Genomic DNA, 26319 nt, shown 5'->3' with positions numbered 1-26319 from the left:
TGATCCTGGAGACGAGAAATATTTGCTTTAATATGTAAAGACCAAACCCAACACTGTTTTAAACACTTTATTTTATTTAATGTTTAATAATCACATCATAGTTAACAATTAACCACAATAAACACCTCATTCAAACAAAACAAAACAAAAAAAATAATGAAATTTAATTTTCATGGAAAAACTCAAAATAATAAAATAAAAATAAAGGAAAACAAACCGACAAAAACCTGGCAAATAGCCTCACCTGGTTTCTGAATATATCAGCTTATAGAGCTTCTTACTGCATCTCCAGAAACCCAATCTACTGCACATTAAAGTCATGTTTCATTAGTTTCCAGGCTACTTTAGGCTTGTACATCTTTATGAGTGTAATTATGTCCCAGGGCAACATCTCTCCCAGATTCAAAAAAAAAAAATCATAGCCATAATAATATTATTAATAACAATAATTGGACCTCTCCTCTCCCTGCTTCAACAGGATGCCCTGGTCCTTCATGGCACAATAAAATCTGTGCAATTGAAACACATTCAATGCAATCCCCACAGTTTAGGTTGACAGTGTTATCTTTTTCTTGTGAGACTAAGAAAGGGTTATTAGAAGTTATTAGAAGAAGTTAAGAGGACATGGGCTAAATATCAATGCCCACCTGGACGTGACCCACCTGGCATCATCTGGGCATAAGCGCTACCAAGCTCGCCACAACATTAAAGACACGGCGGCCAAATACATGTGCTTTAATATAGGTTTAAATACATTTGTTCTCTGCCTTTTCCATTGAAAAAAATTAAATAAAATGCAGGGCCAAAATGACAATAATAATAGCCGTTAAAGGTACATAATATCAGCCCTCAGCTTCTTTGACCATTGCAAATGTGTTTTTATGCCAATAATAAATGCATTCACAGAGAAAGCAGTAAAACCAAAGAGAAATCAACTGTAAATACATGTAAAGAGGCTATAAATAATATACGATTGTTCTCGGGGTTCGTTCAGGCACAAGGAACCGATTCAAATGTGACCTTTTCACTACAAACAGCCGATAACCATTATTACTGTCCTGAAAGATTTTGATCAGATTTTAGCCTAATATTTACACATTTCTCATTTCCTGGAAAGAAAAAAAGATTATAAATAATAACCGTTATTGCCCAAAAATCATCAATTTTGTAAATTAATGCAACCATTTTTTTGGCATTTTCCACCAATTCATATAGGCGAATTATTTAAATAATCTTTAAAAATGAGAATACACAATGAAGGTGCACTGTCCTACTTGTATCTAAACTTATTTCAAAGAAGCCATACCTCTCAAAAACTGGATTTTCTAACAAGGCCATGCATTCGTCAATTGTTCGATTAATCGCATAATATTTCATGATCTGAATGCTTTACACTGTCATGCATGATGTAGATTTCTATGAGTCAAAATCTGGGGTCTGTCACATCGACAGTCTTATTGCTTTGCATGTTCTGGGATTAAAGAGGTCTGATGAGAATAAGCAATAGATGCAACAATAATTTGTCATACTCATAAAAGAAAAGCGCGCTAAAAAATGTCTGTCCGACCTCCGTACCGCCCACAGCTGATGAAGAAAATAACACAAAAAGAACAGCCACATCCTCTTACCCCATTATTACACCAAAAGGACACTAAACCAAGCAGCTACATGTCAAGCGTGTGATTCTGTGCGACCTCAAAAAGGCTATCTGAAGATAAACTACTGTATAACAGAAAATGCTACAAGAGAAATAAGCTACAGGCTCCACCGTTAAAACCCCGCAGGAACCTTTCCACTCACATGATCGCACTATAATGCCAAGCTTTTATTCTTAAAAAAGACCTGCAGAAACGTTTGCAATAAGAGAGGAATTCAAACCACCACCAGACTCACTCACAATTTCACTGGATGCTCATAAGCAACTATTCAAAGAAAAGGTTTCAGGCTGTGACATTCTGTCTCTGCGTCCCTCCAAAGGCAGGCACAGATTCGACCCCTGTTTCCATATAAAAACATACTGCACGCACTGTACACGATGGCAAAACATCAACCATTCATTGCAAACAGAAACCCCTCGTGCATCAATCGACATCTACTTCCTTCACCTTGTGAAAAAGAAGCACACGTTAGTATACTTTTAAAAAGAGTATTAGGGAAATAATACACTTTGAAAGAATATACTTGAGTGTCAATTGAATGTAATGTTGTCAGACACATAAATTAAAGTGTATTATGGTTTAAATTGATATGAAATGCAATAAGCTGAACTTTTTTTGACCCGCTTAAGTAAGACTTGATTACATCTTTACATGCAACTTCATAATTGGTTTGTCTTTGATGGTTAAAGTGTAAATGCATGCAAAACAATATTTTAATGTCATTTCTGTTTAAACTTGTAGGTTATCTATTTATATGTATTTTTAGTTACAAATTTGAAGTTGCATTTTAGTAAAATATATTAAACTGAAATATTGCAGAGCACATAACAGTTAAATATTAATAATCAACTATTTTACATGTGCTTTAGTATGTTAGTCAACATATCAATATTATTAAAATAACTCAATGTAAAGCTTAATTTGACTATTGCAAAGTGTGCTTAAGTGTGTAGTTACGAAAGAATAGTTTAAATACACTTAATTGTGCTTTTATCGCAGTAATATCATGTTATAGTCAATATATTAAATGTACTTTTAATATTTGAGGTATACTACAAGTGCACTTCTTTTCCCACAAGGGATTTTTCCTTCACACGTCCATCTCAGACCCTCTTCACGTTCACGAAGCCGTCTGGAGCTGCGTTTGACACTATGAGCGCTGTTTGCTGTGCGTTTACGTGGAGTTTCATGTCTTATAGGCATTGTAGGAGACGTTATATTGCTTTACAATAACGAGGAAAAGGAAACATATGCTGGTCACGAAAATAAAACGAAGAGTCAAAAGAAAGCGTTTAACAACAGTGCATTGCTACAGTATTCACTCAAACACACCATCACGAATAGTTTCAGGAAGCCTATGTGCTTCAATGTCAGCTCTACTGGAGGTCAAGGGTGCGGTGAGAGAGGGTCACATGACAGCCCTGTATGCTGAATGAAGCTGCCTTCAAATCAAGCGGGAATGATCGTGCTTACGAGACGAGCGCTGACAAAATCTAGCAGCTCATGCTGGGAGGCTTTCCAAGTTAAAACTGTTATTAGCTCTTTTAAGTGTAAATGTTTCAGAAAATACTTTAGTCAGTTCATGAGGCATAAAGGGATGTTTTATTGACTTCCATGTATACGCTTATCCAAGCTTTCGCTGCATTTGAAAATTCAAAGATTGGTAATCTCTGCGAAGACGTGATGCGAAGACAATACAACCAATACAAGATTGATAGATTTATGAAAAAAAAAAAAGTAGATATTTTTTACATGTTGAATATATTAAACGTTGAATTTTTTTTTTAAAGACGCCATTGTAAAAATAAATTTTAGTGGTAGTAAATAAAACTGTATATTTTACACGAAAATGTTTTTCTGCTTTAAAATCGCATGTTTAATTCAATGTGTTGAATGTAAATGTGAAATTTACTAGCAATTTCTAGTGGAAATTGTTTCTACACTGTAATAATAAAAATAAAAAGATTGTGGTAGTAACTTTTGCTGTCTATATAGGAGGGTGCGAGAGCTCTCGGATTTCATCAAAAATATCTTAATTTGTGTTCTGAAGATTTCATTTTTGGGTGATCTATCCCTTTAATGCACATCCTTTGCTCTTCATTTAGTTGCTTTGGCACTAAAAAAAGCTTGATTTTGTCAGAAAGTGATTTTTCATGACACGATCGCATGGAAAATAACTCGTAAGCACAAACGTCCCATGAGGACTTGAAGGCAGCGAGAGATGATGTCCAGATGGATTCAGATGTGTTTGTGTGTGATGATCAGATGGGCATGTGCAGGTTTGATTATGAATACCGGTCCAGGAGTTGGAACACAGATAAAAAAAAGAAAAGAAACTAAACTAGATTCATGCTCTACAACAAGTGATGTAGCTAGGTATGAGTAGCGTGAGTTTAGCCATGTTAAAGTGTAACGTCAGAGTTTACAGATTTCACTCCCAGCCGCCTTCGACTGAGGCACATCCTGATGACTGTAGTCTGTACAGCCTCACCGATCAGGAACATCAACAGAGAGCACACCAATCATATGAGTCTTAGCAATGGTAGGAGGCGGGGTTTAAAGAGCAGCGGACCAATGAAAAGACAGAAATCACGTCCGGAGTCCGGTGAGCGAGCCGACGCCACCCCCTTGTTCCTGGGAGGAGAGGAGGGCCGGGGTGGTGTGAGAGCGAGGGAGGCCGGCGGTCGCGAGGGAGTCGTTGAGCGAGACGCTGCTGCGGAGCAGGTGAGGGTGGACAGGGCTGTCACCCGAGACGGGCCAGGTGATGATGTCGGCGCCGTGGTCCGTGCGAGAGCGGGCGTTCTCGCGGAAATTTAGCTTGAAAGACTCAATCTGCATCACAGAGTGTGGAGAAAGACAGGACAGAGGAGGGACAGAACATAAACAAGGGGAGGAGAGGAAGCGGTCGGGGGGTGAAATGAAAAGGGCAGAGTGATAGCAAAAAGTCGAGTTAGATGCCTGAAAAATAAGAAGAGGTCAAGATGGTTTGGAGATCAGAAAACTGTGCTTTAAAAACATCTGTTCAGCACAGAGGTCGACTGATTGATACATCTGCACCGATAACAGATTACCTGTTCAAATAACTAATAATTAAGTAGTAGTAGTATATATTTATTTAATGCCATGTCAGCATCACAGGCTATTTTCATGGCAAAACAAATACAATACAATAAAAACAAACAAACAAGTTATATTACACAAGATTTTTTACATTAACATATGATAAAAATTCTAAACCTTTTTTTGGCAAAATTATACTAAACTCTTTAAGTGATGTACCATAATTAAAACTTTCTATTTGTTTTAAACAAACCTCAATATTTTGATTTTACGTTATAAAAATGTATATTTAGTGTCTTATATTTAATATTTTGATTTTACTTAAAAATAATAAAATGTGCATTCAATGTTTTTACTTAAAAATAAAATGCATACTCCATGTTTTATTCAATATTTTGATTTCAAAATTTTATCTCAATGTCGTAGGATTGAATATTTAGATTTTACTTTAAACAATAAAATGTTACATCAATGATTTTATTCAATATTTTTGACCTAATTAAAAAGATAAAATGTGCATTCAATGTTTTTATTTTACTTAAAAAAATAAAATGTTACTATCGATATTTTTATTTAACATTTTATTCAAAATTTTGATTTCACTTAAAACTTTAAATGTTACATTCAGTGTTTTTATTCAATACTTTGATCAAAAAATCAGACAAATTAATCAGTAATCAGACCCCCCCCCCCAACAATGTCATTATTGGTTTTACACTATTAATCGTTCGACCTCCTGTACAGTGGTAAACCAGACAACGGAATAACAAACAATTCACATGCAGCATAAAATTAGCTAAAGAAAACTAAACAAAATAAAAAGCCACAAAGTAATAGTGTGTATGAAATGATGGAGAAACTAATAATATTCAGCAGTAAATGTGAGGAATGGAATGTGAATGTGGTGAATGAGAGTCTTCAGTTCTAAAGGACCGCTGCTCTGACAAGGTTAGTCTTTTCAGGTTTCTCGGGCCAGGTTACACACAAACTTACTTGTTTCAGGGATGAGCGAGTCCAGGCCCTGCGGGTCCTGGAGCTCCTCACTCCTGCAGGGGCCGCCCTCCTTCAGCCCATTCTCCTGGGCAGCGCCAGCTGACGGCTGGGTGGCCGAGACACCACTAGAGGGAGCCCCGCTACCCTCAGCAGTCTCCTGGGCCCCCTCAGCCTAGAAACACACAGCAGGCCGTCAATACGAGAGATGAGGGTGAGATGGAGATGGACACACAGCCAGGAGCATGTGCTTGAACAGAATAGAAATCAGTCCTTTCATGGTGAAGGAATATGGCTGATATACAGTACCAGTTTAGACATGCTGGACTCATCTCCAGGTTGATAACCCAAAGTTTTCTGTTTAAAAATAATTCATTTATTTTAATATAATAATGTAATTCATATTTAAATGTAATAATATATATATACAGTCAAACTAAAATGTATTCAGACACATTATCACAGTTTATTTGCTATAGTTTAGAAACTATAGGAACTCAAGAGTTAAGCTGTGTCAGAACAAATTCAGCTTGATAATGTCAGATAACTTTGATAAAAAGCTATGTAAAAAAAAATCATGGTTAGGTCAAAGTGTCAAATACAATTTCTGGTCCCAAATTTTGATCAATTTTACTGGTAGTCCACTGTATGAAGAATTTTTGGGTATAATGTGTCACAGTTTACTTTATTTTGCTATCCTCACTTACATAAATGAACTATAGTGTCCTGCAAAATTATATGAATATATTATTCTATATGAATTTTTTATTGTTTTATATTTTGGTTGATTGTCCAGATTTATTTATGTGTTTTATATTTTGATCACTACATGACTTTATTTATGAAACTCTACACTGGTACCGTATATCTGTACAGTGAACAAAGCAAAACTTTACAATCAAAAATCATGACAGAAATGTAATGACTAAATTTCATACATATTCAGAAAACTATTTAAACTTTTCAACTTAAAACTACGAAGATGAATGGGAATGCATAGAAATCCATGCAAACAGAGATGCATGCCAATCATATGCATATGAACTGAAACTGTTTAAGAATTATGTTCAGAAGAACAGAAATACATAATTATTGAAAATAAAACTTTTCAATAATTCTAAACTTAGGTCAACAAAGACTTAAACCGATGATGAACAGATCCTCACATAAAACACAAGTTTTCATCCAAAATAAAACTTACAGTTCATACTGCAATGTAAAACTGCAGCATTATTCTGTTCAGCATGCTTAATTTAAACTCGTTTAATATTTATTGCAGATGTAGCAAAAAGTAAATGTATGTTCAAGTTTAAAAACAGTATTAGTGTGATCATAATCACAAATGTGTGTTCAGAGTGGATGGGTGCAAAATAATAATGGGCGGAGCATGTGGTCATGTGACTGAAATGGTTGGCCATAGGCTGAGGGGCAGGTGACATCACTATCACACAGCGGCCTGAACCCAGCAGAGCGAGTCCGGAAACTGATCTGGAATTTGCTCTTTTTTTCCAATCAGACAAAAGTCCTTTCTCTTGTCTTTAAAATACCAGAGAAATTAAATATAACTTTTTCTTTAATTTTTTTTCCACACATAGTAAGTGATTTTTTGGGGGGCTGGAATGAAAACTGCAAAAACACATGGACTTAAAACATAAAAGCATGAACAATAAGACACTGAAGTCATATCAGCATGTTTTAAACTTTCCATGCAAGTGTAATATTACTTGCCACAGATTTAAAATAAAACAGCTTTTAAAGGAACATTTCACCCCAAATAAACAACTTTAACTTCACAAAGTGAGATATTTTAAAGAAAGTCTTTATACTGTACAGAAATCATGAGAGTTTTCAAACAACATGATTTATAACACAGCCCTGTATACTGCTGATTTGCAAAAATAAATCAATAAATAAAATAATATTAAAAATGCATAATTTAAATTAGAATCTGCAAAGGAGAGGAAGAAGTGTAAATTAGGATTACGCATAAAAACATAGATGTGAAAATGTGCTGAGAATTGAACGAATAGCTGTAATGTGGCTCAGATTCAGACAGGAATCATGTGTTTGTGGTGTTTTTCTGCTGATTAAGATGTAATTCAAGACTTCTTCACCGCACAAATGCTTGTCTAAAGCAAAAACGCTATGAAACATATGTTGTGATAAAGTGTGACGTGCTATTTTTTAAATCAGCGCCTCAGTAGGAAACAAATATTGGATTTCACTCAGCAGATATGATTACAGATGAGTTACAGATACTTGGGTGAATTATTTCTTTAAATACTAAACACACTAAATTTAATTAAAAAATCTGAATTGTCTGAATATAGAACAAAGTATGTCTTGACTTCCACTTATAACATCTCAGAGGCACTTTTTAAAGTTCGTGCAACTGATCTTCCTGCCAAACTCACCTTAACGTTCCCGCCTCCAGGCTCATGATTGACATTATCCATCGAGCCCACCTTGGGCTGAGCTTTGTCCTTAAAGCTCACCTTATGGCTCTCGATCTTGACTTCACCTCCACCTACAGAAAAACACACAAACCCACTGATCTAAACGCTGAGATGAAAGGAACTGAAAGCGTTAAAGCCATTTAAATGACTATTTACGGTTCAACGATTCGTTTCTGGTCTCATCATACCTGGTTTATGTTTGACGTTGGCCTTGGAGCCACACTTTGCGGTCACTTTACTCAAATCAACCTTCTTGTTGAGAATCTGGATCTGTGAACACACAATCATCTGATGAAGCTGCTCAAATCGAAGCTTAACTGCTAAAATAAAAGTAGCATGCAGTGCTTGAACACAAGGTGATGAAAAGCATCTCTTAAAACTGAGACTTGAGTTAGTGTGAGAGAAGATTATGAACAAACATCCAGAATCCAAACCTCTGCTGTCACCATGATTTGCTTTGAAACATTGGATTTGGGAATAGATTTGGCAGCGTTTCTCCCCGCTCTTATGTGAAGAAAGCGCTTCATTGTTGGGTCTGAGTGCATCATGTGGCACAGTGACTGTGTTTGTCTGAAAGACGGCTACACCGCATGCAGTAACGTTACTTACGTTCCCTCCACCAGGAACATGTTTGATATTGTCCTTGGAGCCCAAGCGAGAAGTCACGTGACTGTAGTCCAGTTTTTTGGAGACTATCTGAACCTACAACACAGCACGGCGGGCCGAGAGGGACGGGACACCAGGGAGGACCAGGTTAGAGAGGGAAGACAACAGAGGACACAAGCAGAAGCATCTAAAAGCAACTAACATCATTGACAATGAAGACGCCCCGTTGATTGTTAGTGTGATTAAAATCACCATTAAAATGAATGAAACTGATTAGAAATGATAGAAATTTAGATTCAGTGCTTGATGAATATCTGGTTGGTGAGCTACAAATGGACGTTGTGATGCAGGGATACTCAAATCAGATCCTACGGGCTTCTCACCAAAATATGGACATTTTTTGAAAATTGATTTCTGTGAAGAATGCAATGCCATTAATTTTCTGATTGTTCATTGCTGCGCATTTTAAAACCAACAAGTGTTAAGCAATATTATAATTGTTTATAATTTTATTTACAGCTAGCATTTTCTTAAGTGCTGTCATTTGAGCATCCCGGCTGAGATGTATAATGTAATGTAGAGCATTTAATAATGAAGTGCAAGAGCCAAACACTATATGATAAACAATGACTAGATGATCAAAAACCCAATGCAAGCACTCAAAGATCTCCAGAAGGAAAGACAGAAAGATTACTAGCTGAACAATGTGTTTTTTTTTCTCCATCTGATATCAATATCTGCTGATAAAATGAGCAATACAATCACACATCTATTTTCTCATATTGCTATTATTATTATTAATTACTTAATTCGATTTTATTGAAAAACGATTATATATGAATCATGAATATTTATATAAAAAATTTTTGTATAAAATATTAATGAACATTATAACAGTGATATAAATAGCTCAATATATACTTAATTTTATAAAGTATATTTTCTACCATTTATTTTGTATTACAGTACTAAAATTTGAGATGAATCAAAGTAATACAATTTTAATAACAGTAACACCATATAATGTGTTTATTTTAGGTTAATTAAGTATATATTATTAATTATAACAAATAATTAATATATGTAATAAATATTTTGCATATTAACATTAAAATATATTAAAGATTTTACTATTAAAATACATAACATTATAAAAATATATATTATACAGAAAAATACACACAATTTGATTTATTCAACTAATTAATTAATATAAATTATTTAGAAATTAAATATGTTTTTTCATTGTGCATTCCAATTAATCTCAATCAAACTGCTAAAAATACAGCTAATTAACACAATAAAAATATGATAACATCATTAAAAAAAACTTGATCTGTTTTTGCAAATAAACTCTTCATATAATATTTAATTTTACAGTTCTCAATCTATCACGCTACTACTAAAGACACTGTAATGTCAGATCTGGTGGGCTATACTGAGAAGAGAAGGCGAGTTTGAAAAGACTGCAGTGGAGACAGAGATGTGCAGAAGTGAGTGTGATGAGCGGATGAACTCACTTTGCCCTGGCTGGTCTCTTTGGAGGGCGAGCTCTGAGCGTCCGTCCTGCTCTGAGACACTGAGACCTGCAGGCAGAACAAGCCCAGATACAGCCCTCGGGTCAATCGCTCATACTGTACGAGTGGAGACGGGACGAGCTAAACCCTACTGTAACCTCATATGAGAACCAGGAAAACTTTAGGATCAGAGGAAGAGGCAGGAAAACAGGCAGAACTGGGGCGGTTAGTAACGTTCTTCAGCGCAGCGTGACAGTCTCACGTGGACAAACTCCAGTCATGCATGATTCATCTTCATGCTCCAAACACAGACTGTGACCTCGCTTTAAAACAGGGTTCTTCAAATCTTTCCCTGGAGGTCCAATCATGCCACAGAGTTTAGCTCTAACCCTGATCAAACTCACCTACCTGTGATTATCTAATGATCTTGAAGACTCTGATTAGCAGCTCAAGTGTGTTTGATTAGGATTAGAGCTAAACTCTGCAGGAATGGGCCAGATTTGAGGAGGCCTGCTTTAAAACCTCACTTATACTAGACGACGCTCTTGAACTCTTTCTGGTGACAGGAGACGTTTCTCAGGAACAGGAGAGTGTTAGAGAGTCAAAGCGAAAGAGCTCAGCCAGGAAAAAGACCAAACATGAGAGGAGGGATGCAATACCAGAAAGTGAAGCTGTGACTTCAGGACATGAGTGATAAATAATGATTATGAAGACTGGAGCATATCTATACATATCTATAAACTAATACAGATGTCAACATGAGCAGAATAGACACTCTAAAGGAATGTGAATCATGCTGCTTTTGACTCATCATCACATTAAACTGGGAAACAGGACTCCGTTTGCAGATAGATAGAAAAATAAGGACAGAAGAGCTGTGTCCAAAAAAGAGCAGTGACTTAACAGGCAGCGTTTTCATATATAGAGAAGATTTAATGATTGATGTGCTTATTTTTCTCTAGAAATGCGATATTTATGATTAAGATTAGGACATCTAATTGTTTTATCATTTATTCATTATATATACCATTTAATAATTACAATAAATGATATATTTCGATATTCATACAATTATGTATTCAAAACATGCATGAACATTTTACATAGTAAATTAATTACATACACTGCATATATTATATTATTACTTGTTTTACAATTTTGTATTAATATATTACTAAATAATAAAATCTAGAATAGTTATTCTACATATGTGACCCTGCAGCACAAAAAAAAAAAAAAAAAAATAAAAAAAAAAGCAGTCATGAGTAGCACAAGTATATTTGTAGCAATAGACAACAATACACTGTATGGATCAAAATTATACATTTCTCTTTTATGCCAAAAATCATTAGGATATTAAGTAAAGATCATGTTCCATGAAGATATTTTGTAAATTTCCTACCGTAAATATATCAAAACTTAATGTTTGATTAGTAATATGCATTGCTAAGAACTTCATTTGAACAACTTTAAAGGAGATTTTCTCAATATTTAGATTTTTTTGCTCCCTCAGATTCCAGATTTTCTAATAGTTGTATCTCAGACAAATATTGTCCTATCATAACAAACCATACATCAATGGAAAGATTATTTACATTAATATTAAAATATTAATTAAATTAATTAATTAATATTAAAGAAGATTTGCACTGATGCCTCTGGATGCTGCCTGTAATGTCACAATTTCTCAGGTTTCAGACACAGTTACAATCATGCAAGAAAGAAGTTTGTTTAAATAATGCAGTTTCAGATCACAAAGATGACAGCGGCACATTCTGCAGAAGAGAAACTACTCAAACTTGTCTGACTGACATAATAAAAATTACTAAAATTAGTAAAAGGAGAAACTGAAATAAAAATAAAAGCTAAACAGAATTACAAAACCAATGAAAAAGAAATAAAAGCACAAAATTTATTAAACAAATTAAAATGAAAACTGAAAATAAATAAATAATAATTAATAAAGACTATATAAATGATTATCAAATAGTACAATAGTATGTAAATAATATAGTGCAGTCAAAGGATTAATCGCAATTAATAATTATTTTGTTTGCATAATATGAGTTCTGTGTATATTTATTATGTATATGTATATAAATAAATATAAATACACAGTATATATTTTGAAAATATTTACATGTCTATTTTTATATTCATATAATGTAAATTATAAATAAATATATTTAATTTTATATAAACAACCTATTTTTTTAAATGTATACATGCATGTGTGTGTATTATATATATAATAAATATATATATATATATATATATATATATATATATATATATATATATATATATATATATATATACATATATACATAAATATACACAGTATACACACATACATCATGTAAACAACAACTTTTATTAATCTCGATTAATCGTTTGTAAGCACTAAAATAGTACATTAAACCACTAAGCATCACCACTGTACTTTTTTTCCTAAGTGTGCAACATATACATAGTATTAAATACGAAAACACTGCAAAGCTAGAGGACAGACTACTAGCCGGATATCAGATTTACAGCTAGCTGCTGTTCTCAGTCACGTCCACTATGAAGGGCGCATGTGTGCGGTTACCTTTCCTCCTCCCGGCTGGTGTTTGATGTTGTCTATGGAGCCGATCTTGGAGCGGATGTTTTTTATGTCGGGTGCCGGTGTGGAGCTGGGCCGTGCTGTGCTGCGAGTCGCGGCGCTGGCGCTGGAGGTGGAGCTGGGTCGAGGTGCGCGGGGGACCGCCGGCTTCTTCTCCGCCGCAGCAGCGGCTGTAGTGCTGCTGGAGACGGGTGTTTTGGTGGTGCGAGGGCGAGCGGTGCCGATGCTGCTTATAGTGGTGGAGGCTTTGAGAGGAGCAGGTTTAGAGCGGGCAGCATCTGAAACCACAGACATCAGCTTACCTTAACTATGTTTGAGAGAAACGCTCGTTTGGGCTGTCGTTGAACTCTGAAACACTTCCATAGAAAGTTAAAAGGATAGTTCAACCAAAAATGAAAATTCTGTCATTAATTACTCACCCTCATGTCGTTCCAAACCTGCAAGACCTTCGTTCATTTTCGGAACACAAATGAAAATATTTTAAGAGCTCCATAGACAGCAGGTTCCTGACACGATCAAGGCTCAGAAACGTAGCAAGGAGATCGGTAAAATAGTCTATGTGACATCAGTGGTCCAACTGAAATTTTAGGAAGCTACGAGAACACTTTTTGTGTGCAAAGAAAAAAAAAAATGACGCTATAGGGTGACACGGAGGAGAAGAATTGTTAAATAAAGTCATTATTTTTGTTTTCTTTGTGCACAAAAAGTATTCTCGTAGCTTCGTAAAATTACGTTGAACTCCTGATGTCACATCTGAGACCTGCTTGCTACATTTCTGAGCCTTGATCGTGTTAGGATCCTTGCTGTCTATCTTAATTTGTGTTCTGAAGATGAACAAAGGTCTTATGGGTTTGGAACGATATGAGGGTGAGTAATTAATGACAGAATTTTAATTTTTGGGTGAACTATCCCATGCAATGCCAAAACCTTTAGAAATGGTGTGTCGTTGAGCGATATCTGAATGTTCAGTTCGTAGCACAAAACCCTCTTTATGTGTCAGATTAAAATAATCTCTCTGCACCGCTGCATTTGGTTCAAATCTCTGGAAACGGGGGTAAGAAGCAGCGCAGCAGTCTCCATGCGAGAGATTATCCTAAACTCCTTCCTGCTGCGCAATTCACTTCTGGGTTTAAATGTGTGTTTGTCAGCGCAGCATCTCTAAAAATACTTTTACTTGTTGCTATTAGATCACTACACTGAATTTTTGTAATTTTCTACATACACTACTGTTCAAAAGTTTGGAATAATTAGGATTTTTATAGTTTTAGAAATGTCATATGCACACCAAAGTTGTGCTTATTTGATTAAAAATAGTAGTATACCAGAATACCAGCTCATTCTCACACCTAAACGTGCAGCGACTGAGTGGCTCACTCTGTTAAGGTGCTTGCCCCGAACATTTCAGGTCGTTGGTTCGAATCCCGGTTGATACCCAGACTGCAAGAGGTCCTGTGGCCAGAAGCGGTGCAAACATTGCTTTTGTTCCAGACGTTGGATCTTCCGTGCGTGTTCGTCTCGAATCAGAACCATGTGTTTGTTTGTTCTCATCCCAGCTTCTGTTCAGTTTTGAACTACTGTGCTTCTGAACCTGTCTGTTTTTTCCATGTACGGTCTATTTCAGCTTCTTATGCTCTTCCCGCTCTGTGCCGCGAACAGCCCATTTGTGGGCTTGGCCCCGGAATCGCTGCTTGCAGCTATATTTATTATTTAAAATAATTGTGCTCTATTTAAATATATTTTAGAACATAATATATATATATATATATATATATATATATATATATATATATCTCACATAGTGTTATAAGTGGTTTTGTGTTTGCTGTACCTGTAGTTTTCGGTATGCTTGGTTTCTTATCGTCTCCTGGTTTGCTCTCAGTCTTTGTGACTAAACACAAAAATAGAAATGCATAATGTGAATATTCCTAGCATTTCATAAGTCAGCTCAAAACGCAATGTCTCATCTTTAAATGCATCATGTCTGACCCGGGCGTCGTGCTGCAGGAGCGCTGGCGGCGGTGCGTGTTGCGGTGGTTGTGCGTGTTGCGGTAGCAGGTTTGTCTGCGGCGGGCCGAGCCGGAGCGACAGCAGCCCTTGGAACAGCTGGCCGTTTCTCTGTGGCCGTCTGTCGGAGGAGAAAACACAGGTTTAGTTGGGGTCAGCTGCACTCTGATATTCTCTCTGTAGTAAAAGAACCCCCATCATAATCAAACAGCCAAAGACATTTCAGCCAAAAAAAAGAATAAATTATATGTTCTGTTTGTTATTGTTAATCTAATCTTTGATTGTGCATATTAATTAATTTCAATAGTTAAACTGACTTTAGTCAGTAGTGTAGTTCAACAGATGGCCACTAGAGGAAAGACTTACACTGAACATTGCTCATATTTAAAGAGATTTAACAAGAGCAAAGATTAAGTGTGTCAGATTTGAAAAATATCATCTAGAGAGAGACATAATAAACTACATTAGGTTTTTTCATGGCCCTTCCAAGTGGTTCATGACTGGAATAAAACATTTTATAGATGCTGCAGTGAGCAATTTCTAGCTCTAGCTTCCTTGAAAAAATGTCTAACAAATAATTTTTTTCTCATATTAATAAGCTTCTTTGTAAATGTAAATCTAAATTCATAAATCATTACTTTTATTCAGCAAGGATGCATTCAATTGATGAAGTATCAGTAAAGACATCTGTTACAAAAGATTTCTATTTCAAATAAAAGCTGTTCTTTTTAACTTTCTATTCATCTGTGAATCCTGAAAAATAAAATGCATCACGAATTCCACAAAAAATACGAAGCACAGGTGTTTTCAACATAGATAGTAATCAGAAATGTTTCTTGAGCAGGAAATCAGTATATTAGAATGATTTCTGAAGGCTCATGTGGCACTGAAGACTGGAGTAATGATGCTGGAAATTCAGCTTTTATCACAGAAATCAATACAGTTTAACAGATATTCACATAGAAAACTGCTATTTTAAATTGCAATAATATTTCACAATTTTACTGATTTTACTATTTTTAAATCAAATAAATGCAGCCTTGCTGACCTCTTTTGATAATCAACCCCAATCTTTTGCACCGTAGAGTAGTTTAAACAACAGTAAAGCTATAAAACACATGTTGATGTGGTCAAGCATGAACGACACAAACAGAGCATCCATGCAGAGATGAGCGCCGGATTGAGCCGCTTCCACCTCTGGAAGGAGGTTTGGACGTCGTCTTCAGCAGATGGATGGAGACTCACCTTGGGCTTGACCTCTCTGGTGGCTGTGCTGGATGCGGTGGAGGGTCGTGTGGACGCTGTGGCTGGCCGTTTGGTGCCAGCGGCTGGGGCGGGAGCTTTGGGCACAGGGACTTTTTTGCTGAGGGGGGCGGGTGCGCTGGCGGCTGAGGTAGGGGTGGAGCGCTTGGGCGCAGCTGTAACGCTGGAGGCGGAGCTCGGCCGGGGCTTGGCAGAGCTAGGTTTGGTTGCGCCAGCGACAGGCTGCATGGATGGACGGCAAACCCAACGGACGGATGGCAAACGATGAACAAAAAACAGAATAAGGACAAATGATAACGGCAGCGACATGAGCAGAGCAGGCTGATAAAAGCACAAAATCAGATTGAGTTCAGACTAAATTTTCATCTGGAGTAAACATTAAGTTTACTCTGTTTATTAGATGGTAATGTAGGGATGGGAATCATAAGTAATTTCCTGATTTCTTTTCCTAAATATAAAGGAACTAATTTCTGAGCCACTAAAGGATCTGAATGAAAATTAATCTTAGTTTTAGTTAATCATAATAACTTTAAAACAATTAAAAACATTTTTGGTCATTGAAAAAGCTTAAACAAAATATAAATATTAGATAGTCTTGACAACCAAGTGAAATAAGCAAGTACGTACTCAAGTAAGTATTTATTTATTTATTGTTTACATATAAGGAATAAAATTACTAACTGGAAAAAACACAAATAAACTTAAACAGTGATATTACAAAAAATAACAACACACAATACTAAAAAATATTATTTATATATATATATATATATATATATATATATATATATATATATATATATATATATATATATATATATATATATATATATATATATATATATATATATATATATACACATACACATACATATATACATATATATATATGTATATATATATAATAAAATAAATAATATTAATAAAAAATATAATAGTAATTCACAATCTTCAACCCTACAAAAAATTACTAATTGGAAATAAGTAAAAATTAAAACTGTACTGAAACTAAAACTGAAAAAAAAGTATATTTATAAATTAATAAAATTACTTGAATAACAAATTACTTGAATAAAATTATTGACAACACATAAAATTATAAAAAAGTTAAATAAAATAAAAATATAAATAGAAAGGCTAATTCAATATAGCAATGAAAACTATAATAGTACATAAATAATAACAAAATAAAGTTTCTCGATTCCCAACCCCACATAAGTGATAAATGAATTTTGGTTTGGTTTTGGCATTAATATGCTTTAAGAACAGAATCAAACTCATTAGCATTAGCAGAAGCAAAAGCAGGAAGGTCAATGGAGGACGAAGAGACAACAGAACGTTTTGACAAACCTTGGTCTTCTTCTCAGGACTAGTCAAGTCTTTTCCAGGTGCACCGTTGGTTACTGCAGGCTTGGCCGCTGAGGGTTTAGCAGCTGGTTTTTTGGCTTTCTCGTCCTTCTCAGCTTTGGCAGGTTTCTTGCCAGCTGGCTCAGCTTTTTCTGTTTTCTGTTCTACTTTGTCCTTTTCGGTCTTGTCTTGTTCAGTCTTCTGTTCTGCTTTCTCCTTTTCCACTTCCTTCACATGTTCTTTGTTCTTCTGCTCATCTTTCTCTACTTTCTGATCTGATTTGTTCTCCTCGACTTTCACTTCCTTCTTGTTCTCCTCGACTTTCACTTCTTCCATCTTCAGCACAACCTTTTCCACCGGCTCCACCTTCTCTTCCTCCATCTTTGGAGAGGAATCAATCTTTTCTGTCGTCTCTATTTTGTCTGCGGTCTTCTCAACCTTATCAGCCTTTTCAGGCTCATCTTTAGTTGTTTTCTCCAGCGGTTCAATCTTCTCAACTTTCACTGGCGTTTCTACTTTGTGAACGATTTCATCCTTGTCCACCTTCTCTGATTTACCCTCATCCACGTCTTTGATCTTGTCCACAGCTTCTGTGTTTTCTCCTTTGGTTGTCTGTTTGTCTGTGTGGACAGTTTTGCCTTTCTCCTCCACCGTTTCCATCTTCTGATCTTTGTCCGTCTTGCTGAAAATATTAAAGTCATCAAACTTCTGGACAGCGTCCATTTTGTTCACCTCCGGCTTGTTCTTCTCAGAGTTTTCTGGTAGGAAGAAACAGGTCGAACAGTTGAAAACAGATCAATATATACACAAGAGCAAAAAAATAGAGCAGATCAAGGCCAAAAAAGCTGTACAAGTTTCACTTATTTAGTCAAAAAAAAAAAAAAAAGCCAAATGAATGAGAAAAGACAGTTTCATTAAACTTAAGATACATTAAAAATTAAAGCTAATTTAATTTACAGATTTAAATTGACTGAATTGCCACAATTTGGGCAACAGCAAAAGGCTGCAAATGAATGCAATACATATATCTGTATATGCTACATGCTTAAAAGTAAATAGAAAGAAAGAGATCTGAGTCCACTTCAGTCCATGTATAATGTGAACGCAAACTTCATTTTAACTTCTGGGTAATGGTACATTGTGGTGCTTATTGCACAATGACTTACTAAATCACTAAATAAATGGATAGGCCAATTGATTTGAGTGTACTTTATTTTATTATGTGAGAATGAAAGTGTGTGGAGTGTAAGTGGAAACACGAAACTAGCATGCAGAAAATCACTTAACTGAGAAAACGTGTTATAATTTGACCAATCAGAGTTGAAGTATTCTAGAGAGCCTTGTGATAAATGAGAGCTGAATGAAGCTGAGAGAAGGAAGACTAAAGCAGAGAGCTGTTATGAGGCCAATGAGACGCTGTCTTGAGTTTGGCGGCATTCATGAGTACTATATCTTACAGGCGGCTCTCTGGTCGCTTCACGTTCAATGGCAGATCCATTACAAAGGCTTTCCCTCTCTTTGAGAAGCATCATGTCCTTGAGTTGAAGGACAAAAGCTAAAGCTGCAGACTAATAACTGCACAGAGTTTCAGAGAAAACACAACTTAGATTTGCGCTCAGCAAATCCATTTACCCTAGTCATTAGATACGATAATCTGCTAGAGAACATTAGTGTGATGTGCACTCACTCGCGTAATTATAGCCGCCCGTTTTTAATGAAAATAATACTAAATTTAACAGCAGAAGGTAAATAGGTAACACTTTACAATAAGGTTCCATTAGATAACATTAGTTAACATTAAAGGCTTACTCCGCCCCAAAATGACAGTTTTGTCATTAATCACTTACCCCCATGTCGTTCCAAACCCGTAAAAGCATTTATTTTTATTTTCTTTGCGTACGAAAAGTATTCTCGTCGCATCATAAAATTCAGATTGAACCACTGATGGCAGATGGACTCTGCTGACGATACTTCTCATATTTTTCCGTGCCTTGACAGTGAGAGTTACTTAGGAAGTCAATGGGACAGTCACAAGCCTCTAAAATATCTTAAATTGTGTTCCGAAGACAAACGAAGCCTTTACGGGTTTGGAACTACATGAGGGCAAGTGATTAATGACAAAATTTTCATTTTGGGGTGGAGTAAGCCTTTAACAGATGAAAAATAGTTTGAAAGCATTTATTAATCTTAATTAGTCCATTTTAATATTTACTAATACATTATTAAAATCAAAATATGCATCTGATAATATCATTTAATAGACCTGAACATGAACTAAAAATACCTACCATTAATAAAGATTAGCCTAATAAAATACATTGCTCATTGTTAATGTAATTTGGGACCTTACTGTAAAGTGTTACTGATAAATCTGCTCCCATAAACCCTGCACAGAAATGTCATAAACATATTTCATGTGTCAAGAAACTGGTTTAAAAAGGAGCCTATTTGCATATGTATTTCACATTTTGCATTGAATATTAAATCTAGTGAGCATTAAATTATTAAATAAATAAAATCAGACATCATTGATATTTCAGCAGCATTTTTCTTTGCACGTGTAAGCTGCTTCCAGCAAGCAGAAATACTGCATCCTGTATTAAAATGAATCTGTCACCACAGCGTGGTGCAAAGCGGAGCGTGGATATCAGCTATTTGTAAGAAATATCTATGCATTGAGTCGACTAAGAACTCTTGCATTAAGCTGATTGATTTCCACATGGCTCAGGTGCATTTATAATAACAAAGACAGGAGTTTCACAGTGATGCATCAAAGCAGACGAGAAACTGCTGAGTGCATGTCAGCGAGAAATGCAGTGAAGCCTGAGAGCAGAACAACACCTGCTCAAAATCAAGAAAATCAGTCTTTGAAGACACCTACAAAGCAGACAGATACTAGCCTGACGGGACTAGTTTCCACAGATGTACTTTGTGAAGCAACCTCTGCAAAAACGATAAAAGAAAATTACCTTCAGTTTCCGTGTGTCCTTTGATAAACCAAATCCTTCTGGGATTGTAGATACCGTATTTTTCACAATGCTTCTCATTTACTTTGATGTTTCTGAATAGGACTACTGATGCAAAGTGTCTCAAATTCAATTTCATTATGAATTTAGACCTTTTTTGCCAACTTTTGGGATAATATTACAGTTGGAAGCTGTCATTGTTAAATGTTCAAACTGTAAAAGCAAGTCTTGTGAATTCAATGTAATTTGTCATGCGCACAGATCACATGATCTTCAGTAACGCCCAACTCCAGACACTCCCATTTTACTAAAAACAATCCAGACTCCAAATCAACCCCAATTATTGCAAGAAATCACAAACATCCTGCATTAATAACTGCAAACAGAAAACTCGTGTGCAACAAGCATCCATCCATGACTCACAATCATTAACTCTAATCACACTTTATATTATCTGCACCTGCTTTTCCATTTATCAAAGACATTGCACCAGTGATTTTCTTTTGTTTGCTTCCTGAATGTTTCATTCAGACATTAGCTATAATGCATTTTCTCTATCTGTCAACCAGCCAGAAGACAACAGGGATTAATCTAGACTATTTAACACATCCCTCCAGTGAATTACTATTTCAACAAAAACCAAAACTCGTAAGCGTTAACCGTTGTAGGGTGCAGCAGGAGATTTCTGGAGCTCTACCCATCATTAAAAATGTGGTGCAGGTTGATGAGAGATTCTGACCTGGATTTGCCGAGGGGCAGGTTTTACTCTAGGAAATCGGGACAGAAATGACTTACGCTATCCGCTGCTCATCTGGAACGGGTAATGAGCATGCGTTGGCAGTGGCGTGATAGTGCCGTGCACACAGAACAGAGACACTACATAAATCTCCTACTTCTGCCACCGCTACCCATCAGAAAGACGCAGTCTAGGACTCATGTCTCATCATACTGACTCAATAAACCCAATTATATGCACTTTTAAAAATAAAGGTTTCTTATTGACATCCATGGTTTCATGAAGAACATCAATGCACAACAGGTTCTTCAAACTGGAAAAAGGTTACATTTTATTCCAAAAGAACCATTTTTTATTAGTGTGAAGAATGTTAAAGGTGCAAAAGATGGCAATAAAGAAGCTTAGAAGACTATAAAAAAATGTGTTATTTAGGAACTATTCACTAAAGGTTCTTTGAGAAATCCAAAATAATTCTTATATGGCATGACTGCAAAAAAAAAGAAAAAAAAAACTAAGAATTTTATATATTACACCAGCACATACTTTTCAAACCTTAATTTCTTTGTTTGTATGAAAAATTATGCCATGCTTCTTTCAATGTCTCATCATATTGACTCAATAAATCCAATTTTATACACATATACACTGTTAAAAATAAAGGTTCCTCAATGGCATCCGTGGTTCCATGAAGAATCTTTAATATCAATGCATAAAATTTACTTTATACAGGAAAAAGGTTCCATTCAATTCCAAAACAACCATTTTTTTCATGCATGTTAATAGTTCATGTAACCATGGATGCCAATAAAGAACCATTATTTTTAAGAGTGCAACAAAAAAATTGTTATTTTAATAAAGGTTCTAGGGGGAACCCAAATGGTTCTTCAATGGCTTCACAGCAAAAACCCATTGAAACATGCTTTCCAAACCTTAATTTCTTTGTTTCTAAGAACGATTATGCCATGCTTCTCTCGATCACATTGCTCACCTCATATTGCACCAATAAAAACCGGTCTGTAACCTACAGCTCAAAACTGACTCTCGCTTCACCATCACCTACCCTCAAATGCCTCAGCAATCGTGTCGATTTTGTCTCCAGCGTTGTTGCAAGTCCCATTAAGGGCACGTGTTGTCACCGGCACGGGTAGAATGACCCCTTGGTCCTTGTCAATGAACGGTCCCTCCAACAGGTCTTCTACGGGTGAGAGAGGAAAGCTGTTTTGGTCTTTGAGTGTAGGGAAAGGGGGGAAATGTAGTTCGGTCTCGTTCCGTAGGTCATTGCGAGTGGCCGATAGGGTTGGCGGTGGAGTCGGAGGTTGATTGTCGGCTACGGTTAGAGAGCGTTTCATAGCCCCTGTATGCTGGCGACGAGGTCCTCCGATGGGCGAAGGCAGCTTGTCAAGAACGCCTCCGCCGGGATACTTATCCGGGAGCTCGAGACTGGCAGGTACGGAAAGGTGCGAACACTCGGACATCGCTCGCCTCATCACCTTCCTCTGTTGCTCGGCTCTTCCCATGAAGCAAGGCTCAAGTTCTTCCTCTTCCTCGCTTTCATACGATGACCCTTCAGCCTTCGGCCGCTCGTCTTTGCTCTCCAGGTAACTATCGCTGACCACGCCAATGACGCAGTAGTTTGGAGGCGTTCGGGGCGACGGTGTGCTGGGACTCTGTTCCGGAAGCAATCCGGAAAACGGAGCCGGTTTCGAGGGTTCGAGAGGCGACAGAACTTTGTTGTGTCCCGCAGGTGATTCCAGAAGCATCATGCCATTGTTGTCCGCAGTGCAAGCTGCGAATCTTCCAGGAGACGCAGCCGATGGAGATGAGGATGAGAAGCTTTCTGGACTATCCCCGGTGCTGCCAAACGACACGCTTGTTGGAACGGCTCCTCGCCCAGGGACGTTGAGCTCAGAAGGAGACTCGTAGAAGCATAGCTTGTCCTCGTCCGTCATTCCCTTTGCTCGAAGTCCACCTCCAAAACTCGGTGCTGCCCCGAGGTCTCCGTGCTGCCAGTCCCATTCCGGAGGGGTGGCGGATGTGGACATGGATGGGACTTTACATAGCTCACTATATTCTGAGAACGGAGACGCCGGTTGTTGGTTCGAGAGAGAGGACATGCTTCTGTTCCCCTGTCTCTGCTTCTGATTTGGGTGTTTTTGTGTCTTAGTCCTTTTCCTGTGTTAAAATGTAAATGTCTGTCTGACTTGTAACCTCACAACGTAACCTTCTCTGCTGCTTCTACACACAACAGCAGACTAAGCAGCACTGAGATCTGGCTGGAAGCGTCTCTCTCTCTCTCTCTCTATCAGCCAGCCTTTTGCCATGGCAGGAATCACATGCCTCGTAATGTGGCTGTTCATTCGCTGCTCCAAAACTAGCTCCCTCCTTCCTCTCTGCCTCTCTGGTTTTCTCCACGTTGTCCTCTCTGCATCCATCTTTTCCTCCCTCCTCTCTCTGATAGTGACACACTACTATCATCCCTGAGGCTACATGCATGCAAAACGAGGAAGGGCTTAATGAGCATTCATTTGCACACACAATTTCAGAGATTGCACACATCTATTGCTAAGTCTAACATAATCAGTCTGGAACATACAGACTATATCAGTATTAGATTATCGGAGGCACAGATTTGCATATGGATGATATGCCTAAACAATGAGTTTATTTTTTCCTCTTACATGCAGTTTTTATCTTCACCTGTTGTCTGTGTTGAATTTATACTGTTAGAGGTCTCTAAATATGTGATGTTCGAATCTGAATAAATAATTGTCTTTGTTGTTGCATTTCCTGCCACAGCAACATGTGCCTGTGCATGACTCATCAGAGAAACAACAGCATTCCTACTGTAAGAAATAAATGCGTAAAATAACAGAAAAGTCCAGGCAGCTCATTACCAGGACATTTTACCTGCATTTTATGGACAGACATTTCTATGAAATCTAAAAGACAATACAATGCCATGTAAAATTTAAAAACAAAACAGGTAAAACACCTGTAAAAATAATTACAGAAAACTCCTTCAAAATAATACAGAACATTACGCCCTATTTTTATGGATTTTTTCAAGAGTGCTCCAATCAGAGAACGAAAGTGAAAGAGGAAAAAATAATGAATAAACTAAAATAGAACAATGCCAGATGACCAGAAAACACAGTTTTAAACCCTTGACTCAGCTCAAAGGAAAATGTTGTTGTTAATAATAATAATTATTATTATTATTCATAATGAAACAATTAACTACTAATGAATTATTACAATTAAAATGAATGCATATTTATTATATTAAAATATTTTATTAGTATTAGTAGTAGTATTAACATAATAATAATAATAATATACACTTTTTATTAAATTAATTTATAAATGAATAATATTAATATTATCAATACTAGCATTACTAATAACAATAACTATATATTATAATAAATCTTAATCTATATTTGTATACAGTATTTAGTACCAATGTTAAATAATAAAACATTAACATGATTCATTTATTTTTAAATAAATAGAAACAAGACTTGAAGCAATGTGCTGGAATCAAAACAAACATATGATACTTTCACATGTTGTTGCTAGAATCGACATGACATTGAATCCAGAAAATTCCACCAAAGTAGTGAAGATGTAACACACTCTTCCCATGCTTTGGCCATTCAAAGACGTCACTGTTCAACAAAGATGAAATGTGTGAACTGCATGATAAGTTTTGTGATGAATATTTCATGCTGGTCTAATTCAAACAAAAACACTCACAACGTTGAGACGCTTTGTCAGCACACCTTCAATGCATTGTTAATGCAAGCAGACAGTGTCTATCAGGTTACATAAGCAATGTCATTTCTGAGCCTAATTTCCTCCATCAGCAACTGTTGTTTCAGTAGAACATTCATCCCACCAGCCTCGAGATTGTGACCCGCGAATGAACCGCCTTACGCAAGCGCTCAAGATGACAATTATCAGATGATGATTTAGGTTGAAGTGCGTCTTCAAACACATTCAACAGACGAAAAATGATGCTACTTCATAAAACGAATTAGCTGGCTTCCTCAACTTCCCATCTTCATCCCATTTCCATCTCTTTAACCAACCAAAAGCTGTTGCAATGTTATGCTTGCCTTATTAAGCACTGCTAAAAATGATGAAAGAATCCCTGGATTCACTCAAACAGAAACTATTTTCATCATGCATTTATCTCACTGACTCCAGCAGGGAATCGGCGCTTGCACAGTTCATCTGGGTGTCTGTGAGGCTCACTGAGCGCCTGTCCACTGAACGTGTCTAATCAATCCTGTGTCCCCACGTGAGTGTGTCCAGGCCATCAGGGACAGAGGCACTGTAGGGATGATCTCATCTGACCCCGGATTGAGACCCACCGGCCCTGTTACATAAACACAACTGAGAGACACCTGTCTGGAATTGAACTCAAACTGAACCAGGACGATACGGCATTGTGTGCTAAATCTGCCATCAATAATGTATGGAAAGAACCTGTTTTCATTCCCCTTTAAAATCCTAAAACAAAAAATGAAAAATGTCTAGAAATTTTTTTTAAAAATCCTGTGCAGAGTGACAGTGAAAAAAATATTCTGCTCAGAATATTCAGAATTTGGATTGCAAAATACATTTGCAATAAAAAGTAAATTAAAGAAGTAAAAATTAAGTCAAATATTACGAGTAGAGATACTTTTGCTCTTGCACTGTGTATTTGACAGCATACATGTTGCATCACAAATTAATTAAAATAAATAAAACTACTAAAAATAAATATATAAAATATGAAAAAAAATAAAAGAAATAGAAATAAAGGAAGTCTTTCTAAAATGACTTTAAACCACACATAACAGGGGCTAGGACCAGTTGGAAAAAAATGGGGATGGAAAAAAAATGAATACAATAAACAAAAAATAAATACTTTTTTAATTTGTAAATTCCCAAACAGACACAAACCAAATTTGTAAATTAATTAATAAATAATAAATAAATACAGTTTTGAAAATAATGTGCTGCCTGTTTGAACAAACCAAGTATATTTAGATTCTCTGTTGTCTGAACAAAAATAAAATCTGAACAGATTTGAGTTTGATGCGTTAAATAAATAAGTAAATAAA

At 36.3% G+C, this 26319-nt stretch overlaps 2 protein-coding genes across 3 annotated transcripts in view; both read right to left on the bottom strand.

The window, feature by feature from the left end:
* Positions 1 to 4488: 4488 nt before the first annotated feature.
* Positions 4489 to 26319, bottom strand: part of LOC306863436 (uncharacterized protein) — a 67721-nt gene continuing 45890 nt past the window's right edge. The window contains exons 9-18 of one of the 2 annotated variants that reach the window (XM_079406763.1): positions 17510 to 18264; positions 16142 to 16381; positions 14879 to 15017; positions 14721 to 14780; positions 12878 to 13170; positions 10291 to 10356; positions 8353 to 8434; positions 8123 to 8235; positions 5712 to 5883; positions 4489 to 4616 (exon numbers count right to left, since the gene is read on the bottom strand). In XM_079406763.1, coding sequence (XP_079262889.1) covers positions 4609 to 4616; positions 5712 to 5883; positions 8123 to 8235; positions 8353 to 8434; positions 10291 to 10356; positions 12878 to 13170; positions 14721 to 14780; positions 14879 to 15017; positions 16142 to 16381; positions 17510 to 18264 — 1928 coding nt within the window. In that variant the 3' untranslated portion in view covers positions 4489 to 4608. Of the gene's footprint in view, positions 4617 to 4754; positions 5884 to 8122; positions 8236 to 8352; positions 8435 to 10290; positions 10357 to 12877; positions 13171 to 14720; positions 14781 to 14878; positions 15018 to 16141; positions 16382 to 17509; positions 18265 to 26319 lie in introns of those variants that run through there. The other variant, XM_079406764.1, reaches the window with a different exon arrangement.
* Positions 22261 to 23322, bottom strand: LOC306863253 (uncharacterized protein; the record flags this gene model as incomplete). Its single annotated transcript, XM_079406503.1, has 1 exon — positions 22261 to 23322. One exon carries the CDS (start codon positions 23320 to 23322, stop codon positions 22261 to 22263), a length of 1062 nt encoding a protein of 353 aa, XP_079262629.1.

The sequence above is a fragment of the Barbus barbus genome, assembly GCF_936440315.1.
Source record: "Barbus barbus genome assembly, chromosome: 44".
Lineage (NCBI taxonomy): Eukaryota > Metazoa > Chordata > Actinopteri > Cypriniformes > Cyprinidae > Barbus > Barbus barbus.
The sequence above is the reverse complement of the archived record's forward strand: the minus strand, read 5'-3'. Positions and strand labels throughout refer to the sequence as shown.